We start from the raw sequence: 24,251 nt of genomic DNA, 5'->3' as shown, positions 1-24,251 counted from the left end.
TGGTGACTTCTTACATAAAGCCGGAGGGCAAGTTCTAGATTGTTCTAGAATACCCTTTGGGGGTCGAAGGGAGAAGTGAGAGTGCATTTCTGGAAAGCTTCATGTTCCAGCAACAATAACTACTCCCCTACATATATTTTCTCATTTAATCTCCAGCCCTGAAAGGCTCAGGCATGATAAAAGATTTTCTAGAATCACAAGACAGTTTGAACTGAGCTTTTCTTAACTCCAGATCCAGCATTCCAACAACTAGTTCACAGAAAACATTCAAATGATTCTATTGTGCTCATTCCCAGGTGGGTGATGAAGAATGGCTTCATTAATCTGTGAAGCCAGAGAGCTTTTGTAAGCTTCAATTAAGAAAACCTTTTAGGGAAATGCCAGGATGGATCTGGTTCTTCAGAAATAGTGATTTAAAAGGAGCCCAGTGCCATATGGCATTTTAAAAGGAGGTGGGCACAGAACAATAAGATTAATCAGGGGGAAGTGGACTTGGCCCAACAGATAGGGCATCTGCCTACCACATGGGAGGTCCACGATTCAAACCCCGGGCCTCCTTGACCGGTGTGGAGTTGGCCCATTCACAGTGCCAATGCGCACAAAGAGTGCCATGCCATGCAGCGGTGTCCCCCGCGTAAGGGTGCTCCACGTGCAAGGAGCGCGTCCCATAAGGAGAGCCACCCAGCGCAATAGAAAGTGCAGCCTGCCCAAGAATGGCTCTGCACACACGGAGAGCTGATACAACAAGATGACGCAACAAACAGAAACACAGATTCCCGGTGCTGCTGTTAAGGATAGAAGCAGTCACAGAAGAACACACAGTGAATGGACACAGAGGGCAGACAACCGGGGCGGGGAGGGGGTGGAAGGGGAGAAAAATAAATTAAAAATAAATCTTAAAAAAAAAAAGATTAATCAGGATACAAAATCTTGTAGCTGTGGCAGACATGCCCATGTGTTTTTTGTGATGGTAAGCTAGCATAAGACAACAACCATCTATGATAAAAGGCAGTTGCACATGCCCTATCTTCTCTTTCCAAGCAAGCTCTTAGTCCTCTCTGCTATCCCTTCCAAGAGGTGCTACCACTGCTGAAAGTTGTGATTGCTTCGCCAGATCAGCTGGGAGAGTACATGACCTGGATGTTTAGTTCAAATCATGTCCTAAGGGCTTCACTTCAGTTTTAAAACTGAGCTTGGGGAAGTGGACATGGCTCAACTGATAAGAGTATCAGCCTACCATATAGGAGGTCCAGGGTTCAATACCCAGGGCCTCCTGGCCCATGTAGTGAGCTGGCCCACACACAGTGCTGCTGCACACAGGGAGCACCATGCCACGCAAGGGTATCCCCTGCATATGGGTGCCCCCCATGCAAGGAGTGTGCCCTGCAAGGACAGCCTCCTAGGCGAAAAAAGTGCAGCCCTCCAAGAGTGGCACCGCACACACAGAGAGCTTATGCAACAAGATGATGCAACAAAATGAGACACAGATTCCCAGCACCACCTGACAAGAATGCACGCTGACACAGAAGGATACACAGCAAATGAACACAGATAGCAGACAATGGGGAGGGAGGGGAGAGAAATAAATAAAAATACATCTTTAAATAAATAAATGAAACTGAGCTTGGACAACAGTCCCAAGAGGTCCAGATATATGTGTAATTGAAGATGCAGAGAGAGTTTTCTGAAGCACAGGTGCATCTCCAGATGTGCAGAGACACTGAGCCTCTCTGCAAGTGAAAGTAACAAGGGACATGAATGGTCTGACTTGCAGGAACAGCATTCAGCGTAGCAAGGAGGATGGAGTATGGAGTTCAGAGTGTTACATCAGAGAACTGAAGTGTGACAAAGCCAGTGATGTCACACAGGCAAATGTGGACTTTCACCAAACCCTTTCACCTTCTCCCTGAGGAAATGCAGATGGCTGTTTTATTCAGACCCTACTTTTAGGACTCTTATCCTTAGTACTTGCCTAACTAAAGGTCCAAATACTTCCAGGTCACTGACTCCCAACTGGAGTATCACAAATGGTATAGTCCTTACCTTGCAAATAGGCACTAAGCATTTGCTTGAGCAGCAAAATCCCAAAATTCCTTTCTACATCTTCTGTACTTGGTGTCTGGTTTGAAATGGAACAGAATAACATAAGGTAGGAAGGGCACTTGGATTGGGTAAGCAGATAGCTAATTATAAGTTGGAGCACTTTACTCCATTTAGATACCGTGGTATAGACAGGCTCAAAACCTTGAATCATTGTGCTTTGGAAACACTATTTGAGGTGATAAAGCACATTGCTGTTACCCTTGAATGGTGATTTTAGAAATTACCTCTGCATGCTTTAGTAGGAAAAATTGGGGGCTGCCTTATAAATGTTTTTGAATGACTTTTTTTCTTATTCTAAATGTAAAACATTCAGTTGTGTAATAAGAACAAAATTGTTTAAAAATATTTAAGAATAGGAAGAAGATTGCTTTAGAAATAAACCATGCAAGCAGTTTTTCCTCATACTAAAAATATGTAATAAAAAATCTTATTTTAATTAGAGAAAAGAAGAGAGCTAAGGTATAATATACTCATTGGAAAAATTGGAAAATACATAAAATGATGCAAAAGGAAATTAAAATCCCCCATAATCATACTACACTGTTAATGGCTTGGTGGATAACATTTCAATCAGTGAAAATGCACATGGACACACACACACAACAAGAGCAATAATGGAATCATTATACTGCTTTAGAATTATACTGACAACAGTTTTCAAATAACTTTCAAATTTTCCACACCTAGCATCACTTGGAGGACTTCATCAAGTCATAAAACCCTTTCTATGCAATAGACACATGATTTATGAATAGATAATTTCTTGCCCTGGATGTCACTTCACCCCTTTCCAAATAATGAGGTTGTTGTGGAATCTAAGCAAGTTTACAAAGGTCTACAGAGATGTTATATAAGCAGAATAGGTGCCTTACAAAAGCCAGGTAGTTACCTGGGAGTCAGGAGACCCAGTAAGAGGCCCTTTGAAAAACATTTTTCATTATCTCAATTTCTTTACCTGTAAATTAAAAAAAATGGGTAGACTAGAAAATCATAATGGTCACTTCCAGTTCAGATCATCTGTGATTTTAAAATTCTACTATTCTTGTTATTGGCATCATTGAGCATTCACACATATTCCAACATCCCTCAGCTGCTGAAATAATCTCAACTCTCAGGTGAAGATGAAGGACCCACCTGGGTACCATTGTCACTTAGTGGAGATTTTCCATTGTTCAATAATGTTAGATTAGGCTGAGGTGGTGAGGCCATGTGAGGGACTCATGAATGGTAAAATGTAAAGTTCAGAAACCTGAGGAAGTTACACATTCCGTAAAGAAGTGAGCGCTGTGGTGCTGCCTGAGTCAGGAGACACGGCCACCTGTGTGGATGGAGTGGGGTATCAGCGTAGCAGGGCCTAAGGCAGCATGGCTAGGAGACTGGAAATCCCAACCTGGGAACTCCAGAAATCAGGACTGCAGCTTCTGGTGTGTTCACTGAACCCACACTCTCAGGATGAGCTAGGTATTTTCCCTGTATATCACATCAGACTCAACTTCTGAGCAAATGTGTTTTCTCAGTGATGCTGAAGACCAGCAATATTCCAGAATCATGTGGAGCAATACTGAGGAGGCAGAGAAGTGGAGCCTTAGAAAGAGTTGCCAACCAATTCAATCTGAAGCTTAGGTACCAGGCCTCTGGCTAACGACAATCTAAACTGTCTGCCTCATTTCCTTCTGCCTTTTTTTAACACTGAGCAACAAGAAAGAAGATATGAAGTGGCTCAATTACCTTACTAGAGTCAAGGAGAATAAAGCCAAATGGAGTAAGGAATAATACATGAGAAAGCCTCTTAAACTTCCATGGCTCATTAAAACCAGTTCCGGCTACTTTGTGTGGAAGGAGAAAACAGCTGAGGCCTCTGCATTGGATCTGATCTGGCTAGGAGCTGATACCTGCCTTGACAACACTTTCTGTTAAATCTTCACACCATCTCCAACAGGCCCAAATATCCTATTCTCCAGATGTAGAAGTAGGTCAAATTCTTTCATGAATTTAGACAAATGAGTGTTACACAGAAAACTTTTATCCAGAACCATCCTCTCTCCCATCTGAGGGCTGGTAGCATCCTGCAATATTTATGACATGTTATTACATTGTGCTTACTTTTATGCAGCCATTAGTATTTCAATGTATGTGAAATTACGGATCATTGAAACCCATCTAATGAGGATGGAGCCCTCATGTTTTGAAGTTAAATCTTACAGAAGAAGTTATAATCATGAATTTTCCTTATTAAGTTCCCGTCTTTGTATATAAATTGAAGTATTAAACCAATGAGATACAGATCAAAGTTTTAATTTTAGTCCCTTGACTCAGATTTAATTTAAAAGTCTTAAATTATGCACTGAATTGCATCTCTTTATTCTTACAGCTGTTTAAAAGAGATTTAATTATCTTCCATAACATGCAGACACTACTTATGCCTAGCAGTTCTCTCAAATGAATGTCTTCCAAATTAGTTTTGTTGAGTTCTTACGACTGATTAGGCCTTTCTCCATCCATCCTGTGCCTTTAGGTCCTTGCATTAAGTTTTCCTAAGAAGGTGAGTGATTGTGCTCAAAGTCTATAGGCTTGTTAGGTGCTCATTAGTGGGCCAGGGGAAATTCATCTTCAATAAGTCCCCAGGCAGAGAGATCTCACCTCTCATTGGATGCTTGAGTTTCAGTGAAAAATTCTTCAGTCGGTTTCGTAAAATGCAGGTGTAGCTGGGAACTATTCTGCCTCTTAGACATAACTTTCTGGTTGTCCCTGGATCAAATGTTCTTTGTCTTTAAGGTAAGAGTGATACGTACATGCATGATGTTTGTGTGTGTTCTTGGATTTGCCACAAGTCTGAATTGGAGGCAGAACTTGCCCCCTTGCCTTGTGGCTTCTAATGAAGGTTCTTGCATTAGCGTGCACTCGAAGAGAGTCTTGAAAGCATCAGGGATGGGATTCCTAATGATATAATTTCTCATTAATTTCAAGAGTTATGTGGTTCTCTTAGTAACACCTCAGTTTTGGAAGAGTAGTATTATAGACTCTTTTTGGCACCTAGATTTCAAGAGTGGCCTCATGTGCTATTTGGAGGAAGAGATTTCATTACTTGCACATGCCAAATCTGCAGAATTCTGGCTCAGATACATCTATTATACATGGAGTTAAGCCGCTTTGGTGTACCTAGACTTTGATTATCTTCTGTGAATAAGAAGTTCTCTTATTTGCTCTGATTTTAGCAATGCTTTCATTGATATTCTTAAGTTAGAATTAAGACATGCAGGAGTACAGGATAAAAGAAGGGATTTAGATTTCAGATAAAGACTTTAATGTGTGTTAGATGTTATGCTAATTTTAATTCTTTTCACTTCAAGTTTGGTTTTATCTCTATACTCCTTAGGGGAAAACTATCCAAACTACATATATTTACTGAGTTCCTGTTATATGTTAGGCACTGGAAGCTGAGATGCTAGAGGTGCAACCAGGAATAGCCTGATTTGATCCTTACTGATATTTATAGTTTATTGGGGGATGCAAAAAAATAGATTATCATATACTGTTGTAAATTACTTTTCCCTTTTTTGTTTGAAATGAAAAGAAAGCATCTGCCACTTTCTACTTCCTGTGGTCAGATTTTTATTTAAAATTTGATACCACAGAGGTCTTAGTTAACACAAAACGTGCATTCAAATGGAATTATGTTTATACTGAAATGAAAAGTACCTGATATAAAAGGGGCATCTAGTAAAGTAGTTATTTTTTTTTTTTTTTAAAGATTTATTTATTTATTTAATTCCCCCCCCTCCCCTGGTTGTCTGTTCTTGGTGTCTATTTGCTGCATCTTGTTTCTTTGTCCGCTTCTGTTGTCGTCAGCAGCACGGGAAGTGTGGGCGGCGCCATTCCTGGGCAGGCTGCTCTTTCTTTTCACGCTGGGCGGCTCTCCTTATGGGTGCACTCCTTGCACATGGGGCTCCTCTACGCGGGGGACACCCCTGCGTGGGGTGGCACCCCTTGCGCGCATCAGCGCTGCACATGGCCAGCTCCACACGGGTCAAGAGGCCTGGGGCCTGAACCGCAGACCTCCCATGTGGTAGACGGACGCCCTAACCACTGGGCCAAAGTCCGTTTCCCAAGTAAAGTAGTTACTGCAGACAAACAAACAAACCCATGTCTAACCACTTGTTGAGGCAGGTGACTCTTCAGGTCTCTAAGCCTGTAGTTGATACCATAGGAGATGGAGCCTACATGAAGGGGTTCCTGGAGACAAAGGAAAAGGCCAGATCCTAGCCCAACCTGACGCCACAGATGGAAGACAAGACTATAGGAGAAAGTTGATACATGAGTAAACCTCGAGACAAAGAGACACAAGTTTTGGTGCCTAACTGACAGAATATGAAAGCAAATTGGGGAAGAGAGTCTTCTGCCCACTTCTGCATTCACCGTGCTGTGGTTTCAGATCTGGAGGAAGCAGAGACTTCTGGGTTCCTTTGATACCTGGATATCTTGTAGCTTTGGGGACATCAGTAGATTGACATTGATATCCCTATTGTTATGAGGCAACGGCATCAAGAGTGGGGTAAGAGTCAGACAGTATTTTCAAAGTGAATTCAGGAGAATCAAATTCAAATAAGATAGAAATTTTAAGAAGGGTTGGAACCCCCATGTACTGCCAGAGGGGGCACATGACAGTTTTTGTTTGCTTTGTTTTGGACTTAATTATTATTACAAAATTAATATAGTCTAATTCATACCCAAGCCTCTGTGTAAGTGTTTTGCAAGGATTCTTAACTCTTTGAATATTGTGTTTCTATCCTGTTTCCCAATATTCTTTAGAGGGGCCAAAAAGAGTGCCCAGTATTCAATAAAGACATAATGTTACAAGGAGGGGATTTTGTATCTGTCTTTGCTGAAATTATTTTCAAATCACAGATCCCAAGTCAATGGGTATTCTCAGAAGTGCCAGGAGGGAAATCTTGATTGATTTACTGACTGGTGTCTAAGAAGATCCTGTTAATCAGAATAAAGGGGCAGGCATAGACCAGACTAGATTGAGCTCTTCTTTATTGAGATATTGCCAAGGATTTCTAGGAGCCTCTAGAACTACATGAATTTCTTTCCCAGAAAAAAAATGTTTCTTTCCCCCAAAAAGAAGCAAAAGAAAGTCAGGATACCACAGAGCCTGGATTTGACCTCTGGCCCCACTGCTTAGTAACTGTGGTCTTAGATAAGTTACTTTGCCTTTCTGTGCATCACCTTGCCTTCTTTAAATGACAGTGATTATAACATGTAACCCCATAGTGTTGCTGTGAGCTTGAAATGAGGTAACTCTTGTCATCACACAAATTGGAATCTACTTAGTGTGCAGCCAATGTTGGGTATCTGAATTGCTGTAATGCTGTCAAATTTCAATGCTTCTTATCTTCTTGGAGCACACTGTGCTTTTCTTTATTCTGCACCACTCATCTAATGCTTATCCAAAGATTAGCCAAGAACCTGAATTTCCATAAGGGAGACTCTGTGAATCATTAGCACAGAATCCACCATCAAGTGTGAGGTCCCTGGGCCTCCTGCTGTGAGGAGGGTCCCTCTGCTTGATGCTACACATGAGGAGAGAGGGGAGGAGGGCATCAAGAGACTGGGCTGATGCTGAAAGCAGCACAGCTCATCCCTGCTGTGGCAGCTTTGCCCACTCAAGTGTAACAACCCGACTTGTTTGATTTTCCTCTTGCTCCCAAAAGGGATGAATTCACACATTTTAGAACCAGATTCCCTAATCTGTTCTCACATCACTCATCCCAATTTCAGTTGCCTTATGATCTTTGCTACATGGAAAGCAATGCTAAACAAATGAGAGACTGGCCTCTGTCCCTGAAGCATATTCTCTATCACTTGCAAGGTGAGTTCATGTTTCAGATCTCAATATCTTCTGTGCATATCGGAACAATGAGTTGAATTTTGAGGCCTGCTCAGCATAAAAAAACCCTTCTTAAATAAGATGTTGCTCTTCTAGGCATCATAATTGGTTTACTTACGTCTCTGGAAAAGGGACCTTCATATTCAACCTGCTGGTAAACATAGGACAGAGGACTTGACAGAGAAATGCGTTGTTCCCTACGAGTCCCTGAAAGGTTTTCTTTCTTTTTCTTATGTTTTTCAAAGAGCTAAATAGAAAAAGCTATATTTTATTTTAAATCCCTAATAAGATTTTTATGTAAACTTTTTGTTAACGTATAAGATGCATACAGAAAAATATGCAAATAATGACGTCTATAGCTTGACGAATGTTTATAAGGTGTATACCTCCAGATCAAGAAATAAAACAGTGCCAGCACCCCAGAATCCTCCAGGATTCCCTCCCTGTCACTACTCTACCCAATGTAACAATTAAACAGTATTTATATGTAAACAAATAAACATTCTATAAACATGAATTAGTTAGGCCTATTTTGGAAGTTTAATTAAATGGAAGCATACTATATGCATTCTTTTAAGACTGACTTGTTTAGCTCCATTCTGGGTGTGAGAGTCATCCAAGTTTTTGTTTATAGTAAGTTTATTCTTTTTTCACTGATGTATGGTATTCCATTTTGTATTTGTTTAGCCATTTTACTATTGATAAGTTTTAGGTTGTTACCAGTTTGAGGCTCTTATGAATAATTTTACTATTCATATTATTTTGGTACATGTATGTATGCATAACTGATAAGCATATACTTAGGATTTGAAATGCCCAGTCATAGGGTGTGAATATATTCAGATATACCAGACATTATCAAAGAGTCTCCAAAGTAATGGTACATAAAATCCAACGAGCCTTATATAAAAGTTCCTATGTATGAAAGTAGCCCCATATTCTCATCAACACTTGATATTGTTAATCAGTTGTAACTATAGGCTTTTTTAATGGGTGTACAGTAATATCTTATTATAGTTTAAATGGCATTTCCTGATGAGTAGTGATGTTGAAAACATTTTCATATACTTATTGGCTATTAAGATATCTTCTTTGAGAAATACATATTTAAATAGTTTGTCCATTTTCTATTGTGTGCCAGCTTTCTCAGTAATTTGAAGGAGTTATTTATCATTTCTGGGTTTGAGTTCTTTATTGAAATTATGTATTGCAGATACCTTCTTCCCAATGGAGTCTACACTTTCATTTTCTAATAGTACCTTATAAAAACCAAAGGTCTTAATGTTAATGTAGTCTAATTAAAAAATATTTTCCCTATTACTTAATGGGTTTTGTACCCTGTTTAAAGAAATCTTTACTTAATCCAAAGTCATGAATATATTCTTCTATGTTCTCTTTGGGAAACTTCAGTTTTATCTTTCACAGTTAGATTGGCAATTCACTTAAAATTGATTTTTTGTTTTGTGTGAGGTCAAGATTTATGTATTTCCCATATGGATATTCAAGGTGTCAGTACTATTTGTTGAAAATATTATTCTCTTTCTACTGCATGCCAGTGTATCACCCGTTATAAATAAAGCAGGTATATATAGCTAAGTAGGTATCTTGACTGTCTATTCTCCTTGGTAAGTTTGTACAGTGGGTGGGTGTGTATGTAAAACATACATACATTTGTGTGTGTGTATGTATGTGTGTATGTGTCTGTGTATATATAGAAACTATATATACACACAAAACTAGGCCATCATAACATTTCTTAATTGTTACAGCTTTATGTCTGTTACGGTAAGTCATGTAACACTGTTTGTCCTCTTCAAGATTATCTTTGCTATTCAAGCCCTTGTAATTCCATATAAATTTTATGACTATCTTGTAAATTTTATTTTTTATTTATTTATTTTTTAAAGATTTTATTTTTATTTATTTAATTCCCCTCCCCTCCCCCGGTTGTCTCTTTTCTGTGTCTTTTTGCTGCATCTTGTTTCTTTGTCCGCTTCTGTTGTCGTCAGCAGCATGGGAAGTGTGGGCGGCGCCATTCCTCAGCAGGCTGCACTTTCTTTCGCGCTGGGCAGCTCTCCTTACGGGGGTGCACTCCTTGCGCGTGGGGCTCCCCTATGTGGGGGACACCCCTGCGTGGGGCAGCACTCCTTGCGTGCATCAGCACTGCGCAAGGGACAGCTCCACACTGGTCATGGAGGCCCGGGGTTTGAACCGGGGACCTCCCATGTGGTAGACGGACGCCCTAACCACTGGGCCAAAGTCCGTTTCCCTATCTTGTAAATTTTAACACCAAACAAATAAATGACAGGATTTTTATTGGGAGTGCCTTGAATCTATGATCAGTGTGGGAAGAATTGGCATCTTTTCATAATATTGAGTCTTCCAATCCATAATCATGATCCCTGCATTCTATTAGGTCTTTCAAAATTTCTTTCTAAAATGTGTTGCAATTTTATCTCCTTGTATGTATTTATTGAATTTTGATGATGGTATCTATCTGTGTGTATATAATGTTCTATTTCTTAGAAGGTTTACATGACCAGATATCAAGACTTACTCTAAATGTACAGTAATTAAGACAATGTTTGAAATTAACAATCAATGTATGTTTGAAAAACAGACCAAAGAACAGAATATTCAGAATGTCTAGAAGTAGACCCACACATTCATGGTCAACTGATTTATGACAAAGGCTCATAGCAGTTCAGTATGGCAACAATGATCTTTCTAGTAGTGCTTGATCAACTGGATATTTATGTGGAGTAAATAAAAAGCCTTGGTCCCTACCTCACACAATAGACAGAAAATTAGTACAAGATGGATCACAGACCTAAATATGGAAGTAAAAGTAAAGCATATAGGAAATCTTCTATAATAGGACACATAAGCCACTAATTATGTATTTTATGTAATAACTGATAATGTTTGGGTTTATACCTTCCATTTCGGTATTTGCTTTCTACTTGTCATAGCTGTATTACGTTCTTTTCTCTCCCCTTTCTTGTTTAATTTTGGATTAATTAGACATTTTTAAAAAATTATTTCAATTCTTCTGTCAATAGCCTGCTAAATATTCTCCTACTAATTGTTTTAGGTGATACACTAGCTATTTAGGCACACATTCTAGATGTTTGGATGTCTAATATAAATTAGTACGTTTACCTCCTCTCAGATATGTCAAGGACCTTAGACCACTTTTAAGTTATCATATATTTTGAATACAAGACCTGATTAGTATTATTGTTCTGTATAGTTAGTACTGATTTCAATTTAGCCATGTACATACCTTCTCTCCTGCTCTTCATCCTTTTCATTACTTTTGTTCTTCTGTCTCTGCTCATTTCCTTTCTGCCTGAGGAATAACTTTTGGTAGTTCTCTTAATAGAAATCTATTTTTATGGCTAGTATCACTTTTTCTATTTCTGAAAAAAAGGTCTTTATTTTAACTTCACAATTTTCTTCCAACACTTCAAAGGTATCATTCTTTTTTATTCTGGGCTACTTAAAAAAATTTTTTTTTCATTTTATTTAGGTTTCAGCAATTTGAATATGATGTTACTAAGTATGGGTTTGTTTGTTTGTTTTCATATTTAACCTGTTTGGAGTTTGCTGCTTCTCCTTAAATTATGTATTGATATTGTTCATCCGTTTTGGAAAATGTTTTTTCTAATATGTTTCTGGCTTCTTATCTCTCTCCTCCCCTTCTGGGATACAATTAAATCTATGTTAGCCCCTTTTATTAATTTCCAATTGTCTCTTATAATTCTTTTCTCTATTTTCTATCTTCTTATTTTTCATGCCCCAGATGGTATATTTCCAACTCTCCTTTCTTCCTCTCTTCATCTGAGTTCAATCTTCTGTACAGTCATAAATTCTTAGTTTCAGTTACGATTAGAACTTCCATTCAGGAATTCTTATTAATTACTGTCCCAGAGTTGAATTTTTCATCTTGTTTTATATTAATGAATATGTAAATCACAGTTATTTTAAAGGCCAATTTTGATAAACTTACATCTCATGGTCTTTTTCTATTTCTTTTATCCCTACTGGACATATTTCTTTTTAAACCTGAGAATTTTCATTAAATGTCCAACCTTTTACATGAAAACAACAACAACAACAATAAAACGGGTAAATTCTCGGGTTTATGTTATTTTACTCCAAAGAGGATTTAGTGCTTTAGCTTACAGTGGATATTTAGAGTAGGGAAAAATCAATTACCCTGACCCTTTCAAAAACTGAACTAATTTGAGGTTGGATTTTGCTTTCAAAGGGTCTGGGCTAGTTCTGCTTAAATCTCATCCTTAAGGGATACCTTTCCAGGAGCCCCAAGAACTGAGGTTTTATATCAAGCTCCCCCTATCCCCCCAAGTTTCACCCTAAACTCACCCTTTTTCTCTACTCAACAATATAAAACTTCTAAAACTTTGTTTAATTTCTCATCTTCTTTGAGACTTTCTATTTCACTTGTACCCCTTAGGAATTGTCAAATATCTCCAGGATATAAAAGTCACAGACTATGGGGCTACTTCTCTGTGCTTCCTTTCTCTCTGGGATTTGTCCTTGTGAGTCACAGCCGCCTTGGTAGTGCTAAAGTCCAATTTTTATCTTACCAGCCTCGTGAGTCTACAAACAAAATTTAGCCCACACTTTCTTCTTGGGAATCTGAGTCTCTTTTACAATGTGGCATACTAACTGGTAAGGTTTGTGAGGGGAGATACAACATAAAATAGACTCACATCAGTAAACTTCCCAGCTCTTAAAGGAATTGTGGCCTCTCAAATCCTCCTGGTTTTTTTCCCACATTCCTCTTCCTCTTTCCTTTCTCATTCTCACTCTTGCTCTAAATATAAACACATACACTCGGTCTGCTGCAAGCTAGTCTACCATAAGTACGCAAAGAGTTTCTTTATGTGAAATGTGAGCATTCTAAGTGGCCTAAATTTTCCTATATCATTCTAGTTAAAACTGTAGGATTTGGGGAATATTAGTATTTAGGAGATTAAGTATGGTTGAAAGACACGCTATAGAGAGGTAATAAGCATATTATGTCAGATCACTGCTTTTCCAAGTGTGGGCCTCAGACAAAAAGCATCAGAATCGCCTATGCCAGAATGTCAAATGCATTACATCAGTTATTTTTCCAACAAGAAAGAAAATACTAATGATTTTGGTCAAACCTAACAAAGCAGTTCTAAGTGCTTCATTTCTTCCCCTTTGCTTCACAGTCTAGAGCATTTCAGACTTCTCTGTCCTTCTTGGCCTTGAACTTTTTTTAAAAAAAAAAAATTTTCTTGAAGCAAAATGCAAAACCTGTGAGCTTTGTTTTAAATACCAGTTCGTGGGTCCCACTCCAACCTACTAAATCAGAACCTCTGGAGCTGCAGCTCAGGAAAGTATGCTTTAACCTCTTCTCCAGGACACTCTCAGGCATGCTGAGGCCTGGGAGCACTGTTGTTTACCTTACCCCTGGTAACACTGTTAACTTTTGAAATCCTTTTGTATTCACAGGGCCTAGCACTGTGCCAGCCATCTTTTAGGTACTCGGATAATGTGGTTGCAGGTAGGAATGCCTGGCTTAACAACCGGACTCATTTAATAAAAGTGCTTATTCTTTATAGGACATCACCTTCATTTACACGATGACAAAAATGCCTGTGTACATTCTAAAATACATAGAATGAATTGCACCTTTATATAACCTAGTCAGAAATTTTAGACAATAGTAATTTGACAAGTAATAATTGATGCTCATAATGATATCTCTGAGGTGCTACATAAACACAAAACTTTAAATTGCCAAAGAAATTACGCTGAATCATGTTCAGGTTGGCCATAGTGCTCTATGTAGGAGTAACATGTCACCTTTAGAAAGAAAAGCCAGGACTTCAGACTTTCAGAGGAAGAAAACAGAATCTTTCTGGTTGGTTGTGTATGTGTGTGTGTTAAAGTATTCCAGGAATACCATTAATGTATTCTGTGAAAACATTTTGCTAAAAGTGCCAATAAGTCAAGGTTAAATCCAAACAGAACACCCAAGAGGGAAGAGACTAAATAGGAGAGAACAACAACAGAAAAAAGAAAATAATTAAAGAAAAGTATCAGAGAAGGTGAATTGATAACTAAACAGAACGAACAAGAAGTAGAATAAAATAAAAAATTTAAGACATGTCCAAAATTGAGAAAGTTAAAAGAGATATGTAGGGAACAGAATGTGGCTCAAGCAGCTGGGTGCCCACCTACCACATGGGAGGTCCCGGGTTTGGTTCCTAGGGCCTCCTAAAGAGGACAAGTAAGACAGTGAACTGAATCAAAGGACTGATGCAGTAAGCTGATAAAAGATGATGCAATGAGATGACACAATGAGGAAACACAATGGGAGACACAACAAGCAGGGAATAGATGTCGCTCAAGCATTTGGGCACCTCCCTCCCACATGGGAGGTCCTAGGTTTGGTTCCCATTGCCTCCTAAAAAAGAAGACAAGCAGACACAGAGCACACAACTAACAGACACAGAGAGCAGACAGGGAGTTGAAACAGCAACAGGGGTGGGGGGGGAAATAAATAAAAATAAATCTTTTTAAAAAAGTGTGAGCAAGGTAAACAAAACCATGATTCCTTAGGAAAAATCACTGGTTCCAGGAGACAGTGGGAAAACAGGAATCAGTCCTACCTCTTCCAGCTGTACAATGAGAGTGACATTGTGTCCTTGTTCTGCTGTCAGCTTTCCATCAGCAGTGATGATCCGGAGCCCCCGCGGGGCCTTCCCTGGACACTTCTGTGGTTTGGCAGTGTACTGTTCTCTCACTCCATCAGTGCAGTTATTGGAAACAACCTTCCGATACCTATAGGGAGAAAAACTCAAGTCATAATCCAGCTCACTATAATTCAGATCACTCCCAAGTTTTTATGCTGGACCTATTGCCTAGCCTGGAGGGCCGTCAGTAACCACCTTTCACGTTTCTGTGAGGATTAGAGTTAATTCAAATGAAGCACCCAATAGGGACAGGATCATAAGAACAATCTTTCTCTATCATTAACATTTTAATCTATCCCCCTTTAATTAATTAAACAATCAATGAATCATTTCTTCATTTCAGAGCAGTGGGAAATAAGTATAGTAGTAGAAGACATGGTCTCTACCCTCAATGAGGTTATAATCTAGTTGAAGAGGTATACAGGGATAACCGAAGAGATATTTCAAAGGTTACATAATTAAGGGGTAGAATGAGTAATACACATTGCAAGGGTGCTTGCAATTCAGAGAAAAGAGGAATTATTATAGGTTATATGAGTCAATATTAAATCTGATAGCCGAAGCTGGAGTAATGGTATAGTGCAAAAAGAGTTGGCTGAATCTTGTAGTTTCTATCCAATGTTTCATAAGAGGTCATACTCGCTATCCATTTTGAATTTCACATAAAGGAGCCCTTAATCTTTGCAAACTGAGAAAATCCTTCCTATTCTATTGAGTATTTATTCTTGGTTTAGCTTTTATAGGAAAAATAAGCAATTCTCCTACAAATAAATCCTACACAATTTGTCGGATTCATAGTAAAATTGGTATCTGTGGCTGTAGGATAAATTACCTATAAGATTTTTTTTTCTTTCCCCTTCCCCCTCCACTGCCCAGTTGTCTGTTCTCTTTGTCCATTTGCTGCGTGTTCTTCTTTGGTCTGCTTCTGTTGTTGTCAGTGGCATGGAAATCTGTCTCTTTTTGTTGCATCATCTTGCTGCGTCAACTCTCCGTGTGTGCGGCACCATTCCTGGGCAGGCTGCACTTTCTTTCGCACTGGGTGGCTCTCCTTACAGGGTGCACTCCTTGTGCGTGGGGCTCCCCTACGTGGGGGACACCCCTGCGTGGCACAGCACTCCTTGTGCGCATCAGCACTGAGCTTGGGCCCAGCTCCACGGGTCAAGGAGGCCCGGGGTTTGAACCACAGACTTCCTGTGTGGTAGATGGACGCCCTATCCACTGGGCCAAGTCCACTTCCCTACCTATAAGATTTTTGAGGACCAGTGCTACGTATTCATCATCTTTTTGTGTGGGGTCCGAGGTAACCACATTTATTCCTATATTTGTTTGCCAAGTCTACTTGCCTACAGCTGGTGGTAGAACTCATACTGGAAGCAAAGCCCAAGGTCTTACCACTCACTATTCTAGAACAGGGGTTGACAAGCTTTTTCTGCAAACAATCATATAGTAAATATTTTACACTTGCCTGCCTTACAGTTCCTGTTACAACTACTAAGTTCTGAAGTTGTAGTGTGGAGGTGACCATGGACAATTAATGGTTGTAGCTGTTTTCCAATAATCCTTTATTTACAAAAATAGGTAGTGGGCCAAATACGGCTTGCAAGTTACAGTTTTCCAATCCCTTCAAGTCTAGTTAATGCTCCTCTCTGTTCCTTATCTTAGCATTGACTACCTGAAAGCATGGATCTCTCCAAGGACAATTACTCTTATGTAACTACTTCTTCCTATTCCCTTCCACTTTCAATTCATTCTACATAGAAATACCAGGGACAATATTCCTAAAATTCCACTTTAACCTACCAGATTATCCATCTCCTTGTTGTGTGAATATGCAAGTTACTTTGAGCAGTTTTCTCATCTAAAAATAGGGATCACAATAGTATTTCCCTCCCCTTTTAGAGTGGTGATTGTTAAGAATTAAATGGATTGACATATACAGAGTGCTTAAAACCACCTCAGCAATTAGCAAGTACTCACGTAATATTAGCAATTATATTACTGAATAATAATAATTTCTTTCCTGCTATAATCTTTCTAGATGTACTTAAGATAAGCTTCGAATCCTGTAATCTTGCATATGAAGCCCTCCACAGTTAACTTCATCCTACTTTTCTTGACTCTCCACAAGCTCATTCTGATCTAGTGAAACTCTTTTTTCAATCCTCTTTGAAAATATTTCTTTCCCTTTGCTCTTTTTGCTTCTATGTCCATATGCATGCCCCAACAGCTGTTGAAAATTTGCCTACTCTTTTAGGTGCAGCTCATCTGCTGCTTACTCAAAAGCGATTTCCCTGACTTAATATAACAGTAAAACAGTAAGAAGTTACATTTAGAGAGTACTTACCATGTTCAAGTCATTGTGCTAAGTTTTTACATATATTATCACATTTACCTTTAAAATATCCCTAACCAGGGAGATATTACTATTATTCCCAATATAGAGATGAAGATATTAAGATTGTATTAGTCAGCCAAAGGAGTGCTGATGCAAAATACCAGAAATCTGCTGGCTGTTATAAAAGGTATTTATTTGGGGTAGGAGCTTACAGATAACAGACCATAAAGCATAAGTTACTTCCCTGACCAAAGTCTATTTTCACGTGTTAGAGCAAAATGGCTGGCAAGGTCTGCCAGGGTTCCTCTCTTCCTAGGTCTTTCTTCTCTCTGGGCTCAGGTCCTCTGTTTTCTTCACAAGGTCAGCTGTAGACTATGAGACTCTCTAGACATTGCTTCTCTCCACAAGGTCAGCTGTAGACTATCAGGCGAATGGCTCTGTCTCTCTCCCTGGGGTTTCTGCCGTGTCTAAGGAACCACCTCTGTTCCTCTGTGTTCTTCCCCTGGCTCAGGTTCTCTCTTCCCAGGACTTGCTTAATGCTTCAGCATCAAACTCCAACATCAAAACTCCAACATCAAAAACCCTCAACTCTGTTCTTCATCATGCCTTTTATCTGTTGAGTACCCACTCACCAAGGGGTGGGGACTCAATGCCCTAAGGACGTGGCCCACTCAAAGCCCTAATCATAACTTAATCACACCCAGGTACAGACCAGATTACAAACATAATCCAATATCTATTTTTGGAATTCATAACCATATCAAACTGTTGTGAAGATTTATAGAAATTAGATTCCTCAGGATCTAAGATTATAGATTTTACCCTTGGGGATCCCCAGACCCCACATGCCTCTATTTATTGGCTCTAAAGCACATCCTCTTTTAACCACTACACTGTACTATCTCCTTAAATGGAGTAAGATCATTCCTCTTCTAAATTCTTAAAGGGTTCTTTGTGATTTCTTGGATAGGAATCCTCTATGTCTTGTATGTTTTGTGTGCATGTGTGTGTGTGTGTGTGTCTGTGTGGACACAAACAAAAGCTCCTTGAGGGCCTCTTTGTGGCCCAGATATGCAAGACTTGTAATCAGAAGGTCCATACTGGTATGACTGTAAATGGATTGGTAAGTTGCAAATGTTGAATAATCAGCATAGCAATTGGCTATTGCCACTCCTCAGAGCCCTCCAATCACCTGTCTCACCAATCCACCTGTGCTGATTCCATCTTGGGAGCCTCTAGTCCTCTTCACAATTCAGCAACTAAAGCGTTAACACCTGGTACAGCAAAGGAACCTCCAAGACCCAACTTCAGAACTAAGACCACTTTTCATTCTGATTAACCACTGTCAATTCTGAGTGTTCTGAATATCACCCCAGCCAACATTTTGAAAAAAAATCTATCATGGGTGCTTTGGGTGTTTGTTGGTTAGAAGAGAAAATGAAGGTAGGCTCCAGGGAGAGAAAAAAGAAGTGGAATAGGTGAATATTTACAAGAAATTGACCAGCAATGCCACATGCAGCAATTGTGGCATCCTGGTAAGTTTGTGCCTTAGAACCAACCTCTGTGTTTCACAGGCAAGTCACTCCACAAACTGAGCCAGGTTAGGATTTTTAATCACTTAGCATCCAAGCACACCTGTGACTTTGTCTTGGCGAGCAGCTACAAAAGGTTTGGGCTCAGCCATCACCATTGGTACCATCAGCTACAGAACATTCCTTTTGTTTATCTCTGTTCAGACCAATCATCGCCCCTGGCTTTCCTGAATCCTGCAGCAACAGGAGCTCTGCATAAATCCAAAGCAAGAACTCACCCCCATGGGATTCTGCCACAGAAAAGGCTGCTGGTAAATTTTTTTTTTAATGCTCGTTAAAAACCATTCTGAAACCATTTTATTTCCTAGACGAAAATGGCATCACATTAGCCCTCCCAGACCTGTCCCTGAAATTTACAAGAAAATTGTACAGAAATACAGAGTTCATTTACTCAAGTAAGCACACACCTGCTTTTTGCCTTACAGAATGGCTCTATTTTCATCCCAGCAGCTGTCCCTAGGTCTGAGTTACATAAATGAATAATGCATTTAATATGTTATTAAATGGAGCTGCTACCTCCACAATAATAAGGCAACTTATGATTACATTGGACCTAAGCTCTGAATATTACTGAGATGTATTTAGTTGGTAAACCATTCTTCAATATGCCAAGAAGAAAAGTGCTTTGTAATGGCAAGGGAGTCTTTGTACAATTACTGAAAAGGAAACATTCTGTAAGTGTGCCTTTGATATTACCAGTAGCTCATAAGTAGACAGTACCTTATTACATCAACACCCCAATTTTGGCTCTTCTCTTCCTTCCTACCTTGATAGGCCTGTCACCTTTACATTTTTACCCCTACCCTCTTTGATTTCATTTCTCTGCTGCCTGCCAGTCTTAAAGATGAATGTCATATGATTTTTTTTGTTTGCTTTGTTTTGTTTTTGTGAGTAAAACTAGGAAAAAGCAATGAAATTCTGCATTTTCTGTGATTTTACTAGGTAGTTGATTTTTCTCCTGTGATTTGGGGGTGGGTTGGTAGAACACTGATGCTTATATCTATTCAGTGTAGTCTAGCTCTGGGGATTTCTAGCCTGTCTGCCCTTTAGAATCACTTGGGGAAACTTTTAAAATATATGGACCCTCAGGGCCTCACCCTTAGAAATTCTGATTTAATTGAGAATTCTAGGCATCAGTATTTTTTAAAAAGTTCTTATAGGTGATTCTAACATGCAGCCAGGACTCAGGACTGCTGCCCTTGGAGGTTAAAAGTAGTACTGTGGTATCAAATTCCCTGAGTTTAAATTCTTAATGTACGAACTTGGGCAAATTACCTTCTTTGCCTGTAAAACAGGGATTATTAGAGAATCTTTTCATAAAGTTCCTGGGAAGAACTTAATCTTCTTGGGAAGATTAAATGAGATAATGCATGCAAAAAGACTTAGCACAGAGTCTGGTACATTGTAAGAATTTAATATTAAAATATCAAAATTAGTAAAATTAGTATTTAAAGTATTAAATATTAACTTACTATTAGATAGCAAGTTCCCTCAAAATAGGAGCCAGCCTCTTATTATGAAGATCATCTTAGTTCAAACCCAATCAGGCCAACCCCTCTGTCAAAATCATTGAAAGACTTTCTATGGGCTTATTCATAAAGGATAAGTTCAGGTTTAAAGCTGAGGTCCACCGTCTGGCCTCAACCCATTAGTCCAGCTGCAGCTCTTTCCAAGGCCCCTCACACTTCCTGAGCTCAGGCCATTCTGAAAAGACATGCTGTTCTTTGGCCTGTCCTCTTCCTTCTTCTTGGGAAGCTCTTTGGTCCTATCAAACTTCCATCTTCCTTTAAAGATCAGTTTAGGAATCATGCTTTTCTGCAAGGCTCTCTCTTCCTTTTTTTTGCAGTAGTTATCACAGGTAAGGACCAAGGTAGCCTTCTTATTGTCATGGAGTTTTGTTGACCCCTCATTTGTGTGCTTTAAGAGAAGAATTAATAGAGTTTTTGTTTTATTTTTTTAATTTCATGTGCCTTGTCTTTCAATGGTAAGCCCTGCCTTGTTACAATGTAACTTTTCTTAAAGAAATAGTGCAGCAAGCCTTGTTGATAGAGGAGGGGGTTCATTCTGTAATACAGTATATGGTTAAGACTTAAAATCTTCCTATACTCACCCCCTTAGTAATGTAAATGTGCCACGGGGAAAACAGCTATGTGTGCATGTTCTTGTGTATAAATTAAAAGAGCTACATAACTAGAGCTCTCTGGCATTGGCGATCCAGGGCTACAATGGCACTGCTTATTAATAGCTAAAGCAGAGATGGATTCTTCTACACCTGCACTCAGAGAAATTCACTGCTGGGAAAGCAGTGGTGGTGGTAACTCAGATCTCCAGAGAACAGGGCTTGTTCCAGACTTGCAGGCTAACACACTCCATTGGTAGCTATACTCATCAGGAGCAGACGTGCACAGCCCGAAGATTTCAGGAGGGATCCCATATGACAAGGTCTGCTGGAGTGGCAGTCTGCCCATCTTTTATCAACAATGCTCCCACGTAGCAGCCATAACATTAATGTTCTGAAAGAATGGGGTTTCCCTGGTGACTAAGCAGGTTTTTCAAGTTTCTCTCCTTAAGGCAATAGCTCTCAAGACTAACCCCTTAAACTGAGTAAGCAGACTTTAAGATTAGGGGGCTGTCATGGGAAAGAAAGCCTGGTTTGCATTCAGTGGGATAGAAACAGAGAGCCATTTAATATGGAGAGTGAGTAGAACGTACCAGCATCGATGAACTGGGACATATGGCTGTACTTAACTAAATGACTTAATATCAAGAATCATGAGAATGGCTCGCAGAATCATCTGAGTCAGCAAGTTGTACGACAAGTTATATAAAGAAATGTTCCCTTCTTTTGTGTACTTGCACTCCAATGAATCCTAATACTGAGTCATTTGGTCACTGAATGTCAGAACTTGAAGGGATCTCAAAGAACAGCCAATCCAGTCCCTTAATTTTGCCCAAAAGGAACGAAAGCTCAGTTTACAGTTTCTCAGCGTTATATAGGGTATGAATGGCAGCTCTGGGCCTCGGTCCTCTATGCCGTGGTACGTGAATGTGAATTGAAAAGTCAGTGCATTGTCATGGGTGAGAACAGTTATGTCAGGAAGTAGTCCTCCTCCACATACAACGATATTCACCACCCTGTTCACTTCACAACCCACTGCTCTCCCATGAAAAGGCAGGAAAACCACATCGAAGAGTGTTCTTACTCTGAAGAGTCAACTTTGTACCAACAAACAATTAATTGTGTCTGCTGTGAGACTGCATGGTTCTTTCTTAGAAAATAGCTACACAGTCCCCAGTAGCATTTAGGCTGGAAATAGTGCAAGTGACTTCCTATCTGTGAACTTTAAATACATTTTCCCCTTTTAGGACCAATTATTCTCCTTGATGCACACTGAAAATTCTCACTGAGTAGTGATCAGCCCAAAACATCAAAGTCCCACAGAGTAATAGGAATTAGGTCATGCTTGGAAGAGAGCAAGGCCCCCGAAGACCTTTGAGATAGCAAATGCAGGGCTGCCGCTGGTTGGCAGAATTCTAAATGCTTCCATGGCTGGTGTGGAGGGGAATATTTTTAAAATTTTCAAATGCATGGCAAAAATACGGCAAGTCCTATTTTGCTAGAATCTATTTTTTCTAGCTGTTTTATAAGGATACTGAATTTATGCTATTTTAAATTCATTTTAAACATCTTGAGTAAATATCATCACTATATATTGAGAAACTAAGCCGGAGGAACAGTTAGAATTGTCTTTGCACATTCTTCCATGAGGGATTAGTGGTTCTTCTGAAGAAACTCCACAAACAGAAACTTCTATACATGCTTTATTTTTTAACACATCTAGAATTATCTCTAGCTTAATAGCAAGAAGATGTCTGCCCCTTGAGAAGATTATTTCAGTTGCTTAGAATAAACCAGCACAATGCCCATTTTATTTTATATTTACAGAATCTTTTATAGTTGGCATGGAACAAGCAACGTCCTAGTTAATTTGGCAACTTAAATGTGCAGCATGTTCCCTGATTCCAAAACTGTAGAAACAAGATTTAACCATATATAGGTATGAGTAAATGTGTTTGTACTTGTGTATGTACAAACTGAGATATTTATAGACACCAATGACAGAGAAAAAGAGGAACAAATTTGGAGTTACTTCACCACTAGCATGCAATAAAATATACAAATGAATACTGATTCCATTTTATTTGAGCAGAAGGAATTTGTTCAGTAATCAGGTAAAGGAATTATCTGGCTTGCTTGGAATAGAGGGAAAGGTGTGTGTTTTGGTGTACAGTGGTTCCATCACTTTCAAATTATGTGACTTTATGAGCCTATGCAATTTATTATCTACGTTTCATGGATGAAAAAACAGGGGCTGAGATTAAAAATGTCCTAGAGCTCAGGATCACAGTGACTATTAAATATTATGTACATGTCTGGGCTTAGATATCAATTATAGAAGTTTTTTCCCACCGTTTTGCTTCACTCTAGAGGAGCCCTTAAATGATGACAACTGGTAGTAAGATCTGCATTTTCTAAAGTGCCTATACATGACAAACATTGTGCTAGATGCATTACATTTATTTCTTCCCAAAACCCTGAAGTCCAAAAGCAAGATTTTATAGCTTAAGAAACTAAAGCTTGAAGAAACTAAGTCTCTTGCTAAAGATAACAGTAAACAGCAGTCACGATTCAAATCCTTGTTTCATTCTAAAATTGCTCTCTTTTCACCAATCCAAACAACCTCAGTCATATTTTGCTCTCCCTATTACACCAGGCAGAGGTTCCAATACCACGCTTCTTGCTTTCCATCTGGATAGAAAACAGCTTGTGGAAGTAGTCAGGGCAAAGGGTGAAGAGGCAGGGAGCTGAGAGAGCACCTGCTGTACTTTGCTCGCTTGCTGTTCCATGGCTGCTTCTTTTGGATAGGAGAAAGGACTGGTGGTCACGGCCACCAGGAGAGGTATTCTTCACTCACTATAACTCTTATTCCAGCTTTTTTTTTTCAATCCTCACAAAGTACTAAAACAAAAATGGCACACCCATTCACTTCAATATAGTTTATCACAGCAGCTGAAAAAAGTTTTTTGGCATCTCCTCAAAATAGCATTTCTGTTGGGCACAGTAATAACCAAGGCTAGATTTTTTTCACCAGGGTGAGGGAGGTGGAGCTGAGAACACTGCTATTTGAACAGGGTAATAAGCCAACTGTGAAAGTGACCATGACCGTAACCATCTATAAAATGCGGTACTGTCCTCCACGTTTCCAACTAAACTTTGAGAAAGGAGACCCTGAGATGTTTGTATGTTAAACTTGGCTGAAAAGGATGATCTTTAATAGACTCTATTCTCTATGCATGTCAGCAGGTGTATCATATGGTGAGGGACAGGGTCCAGAATAGGGTGAGGCAAATGGGCACCCACCGTGCAAACTTTAAAGAGGAACTCACATTCAGGCCCACCTTGTCCTGGGGATTCATCTGCATTTCATCCAAGCCTGAGACTAAAGGGAATTTGTACAGCCTGAGCATGAGATGGGGTAACACTGACATTGGAAAGACTTAGGGTGCATGGT

The 24,251-nt window shown here is 39.4% G+C and overlaps 1 protein-coding gene across 3 annotated transcripts in view; it reads right to left on the bottom strand.

Moving 5' to 3' along the window:
• Positions 1–24,251, bottom strand: part of SORCS1 (sortilin related VPS10 domain containing receptor 1) — a 528,310-nt gene that overhangs the window by 63,900 nt on the left and 440,159 nt on the right. For all 3 annotated transcript variants that reach the window (XM_058298482.2, XM_071215682.1, XM_058298481.2), the window contains exon 18: positions 14,668–14,839. In XM_058298482.2, the coding sequence (XP_058154465.1) occupies positions 14,668–14,839 (172 nt within the window). The remainder of the gene's footprint in view (positions 1–14,667; positions 14,840–24,251) is intronic.

This window comes from Dasypus novemcinctus, chromosome 6, assembly GCF_030445035.2.
Source record: "Dasypus novemcinctus isolate mDasNov1 chromosome 6, mDasNov1.1.hap2, whole genome shotgun sequence".
NCBI classification, from domain to species: Eukaryota; Metazoa; Chordata; class Mammalia; order Cingulata; family Dasypodidae; genus Dasypus; species Dasypus novemcinctus.
The sequence above is the reverse complement of the archived record's forward strand: the minus strand, read 5'-3'. Positions and strand labels throughout refer to the sequence as shown.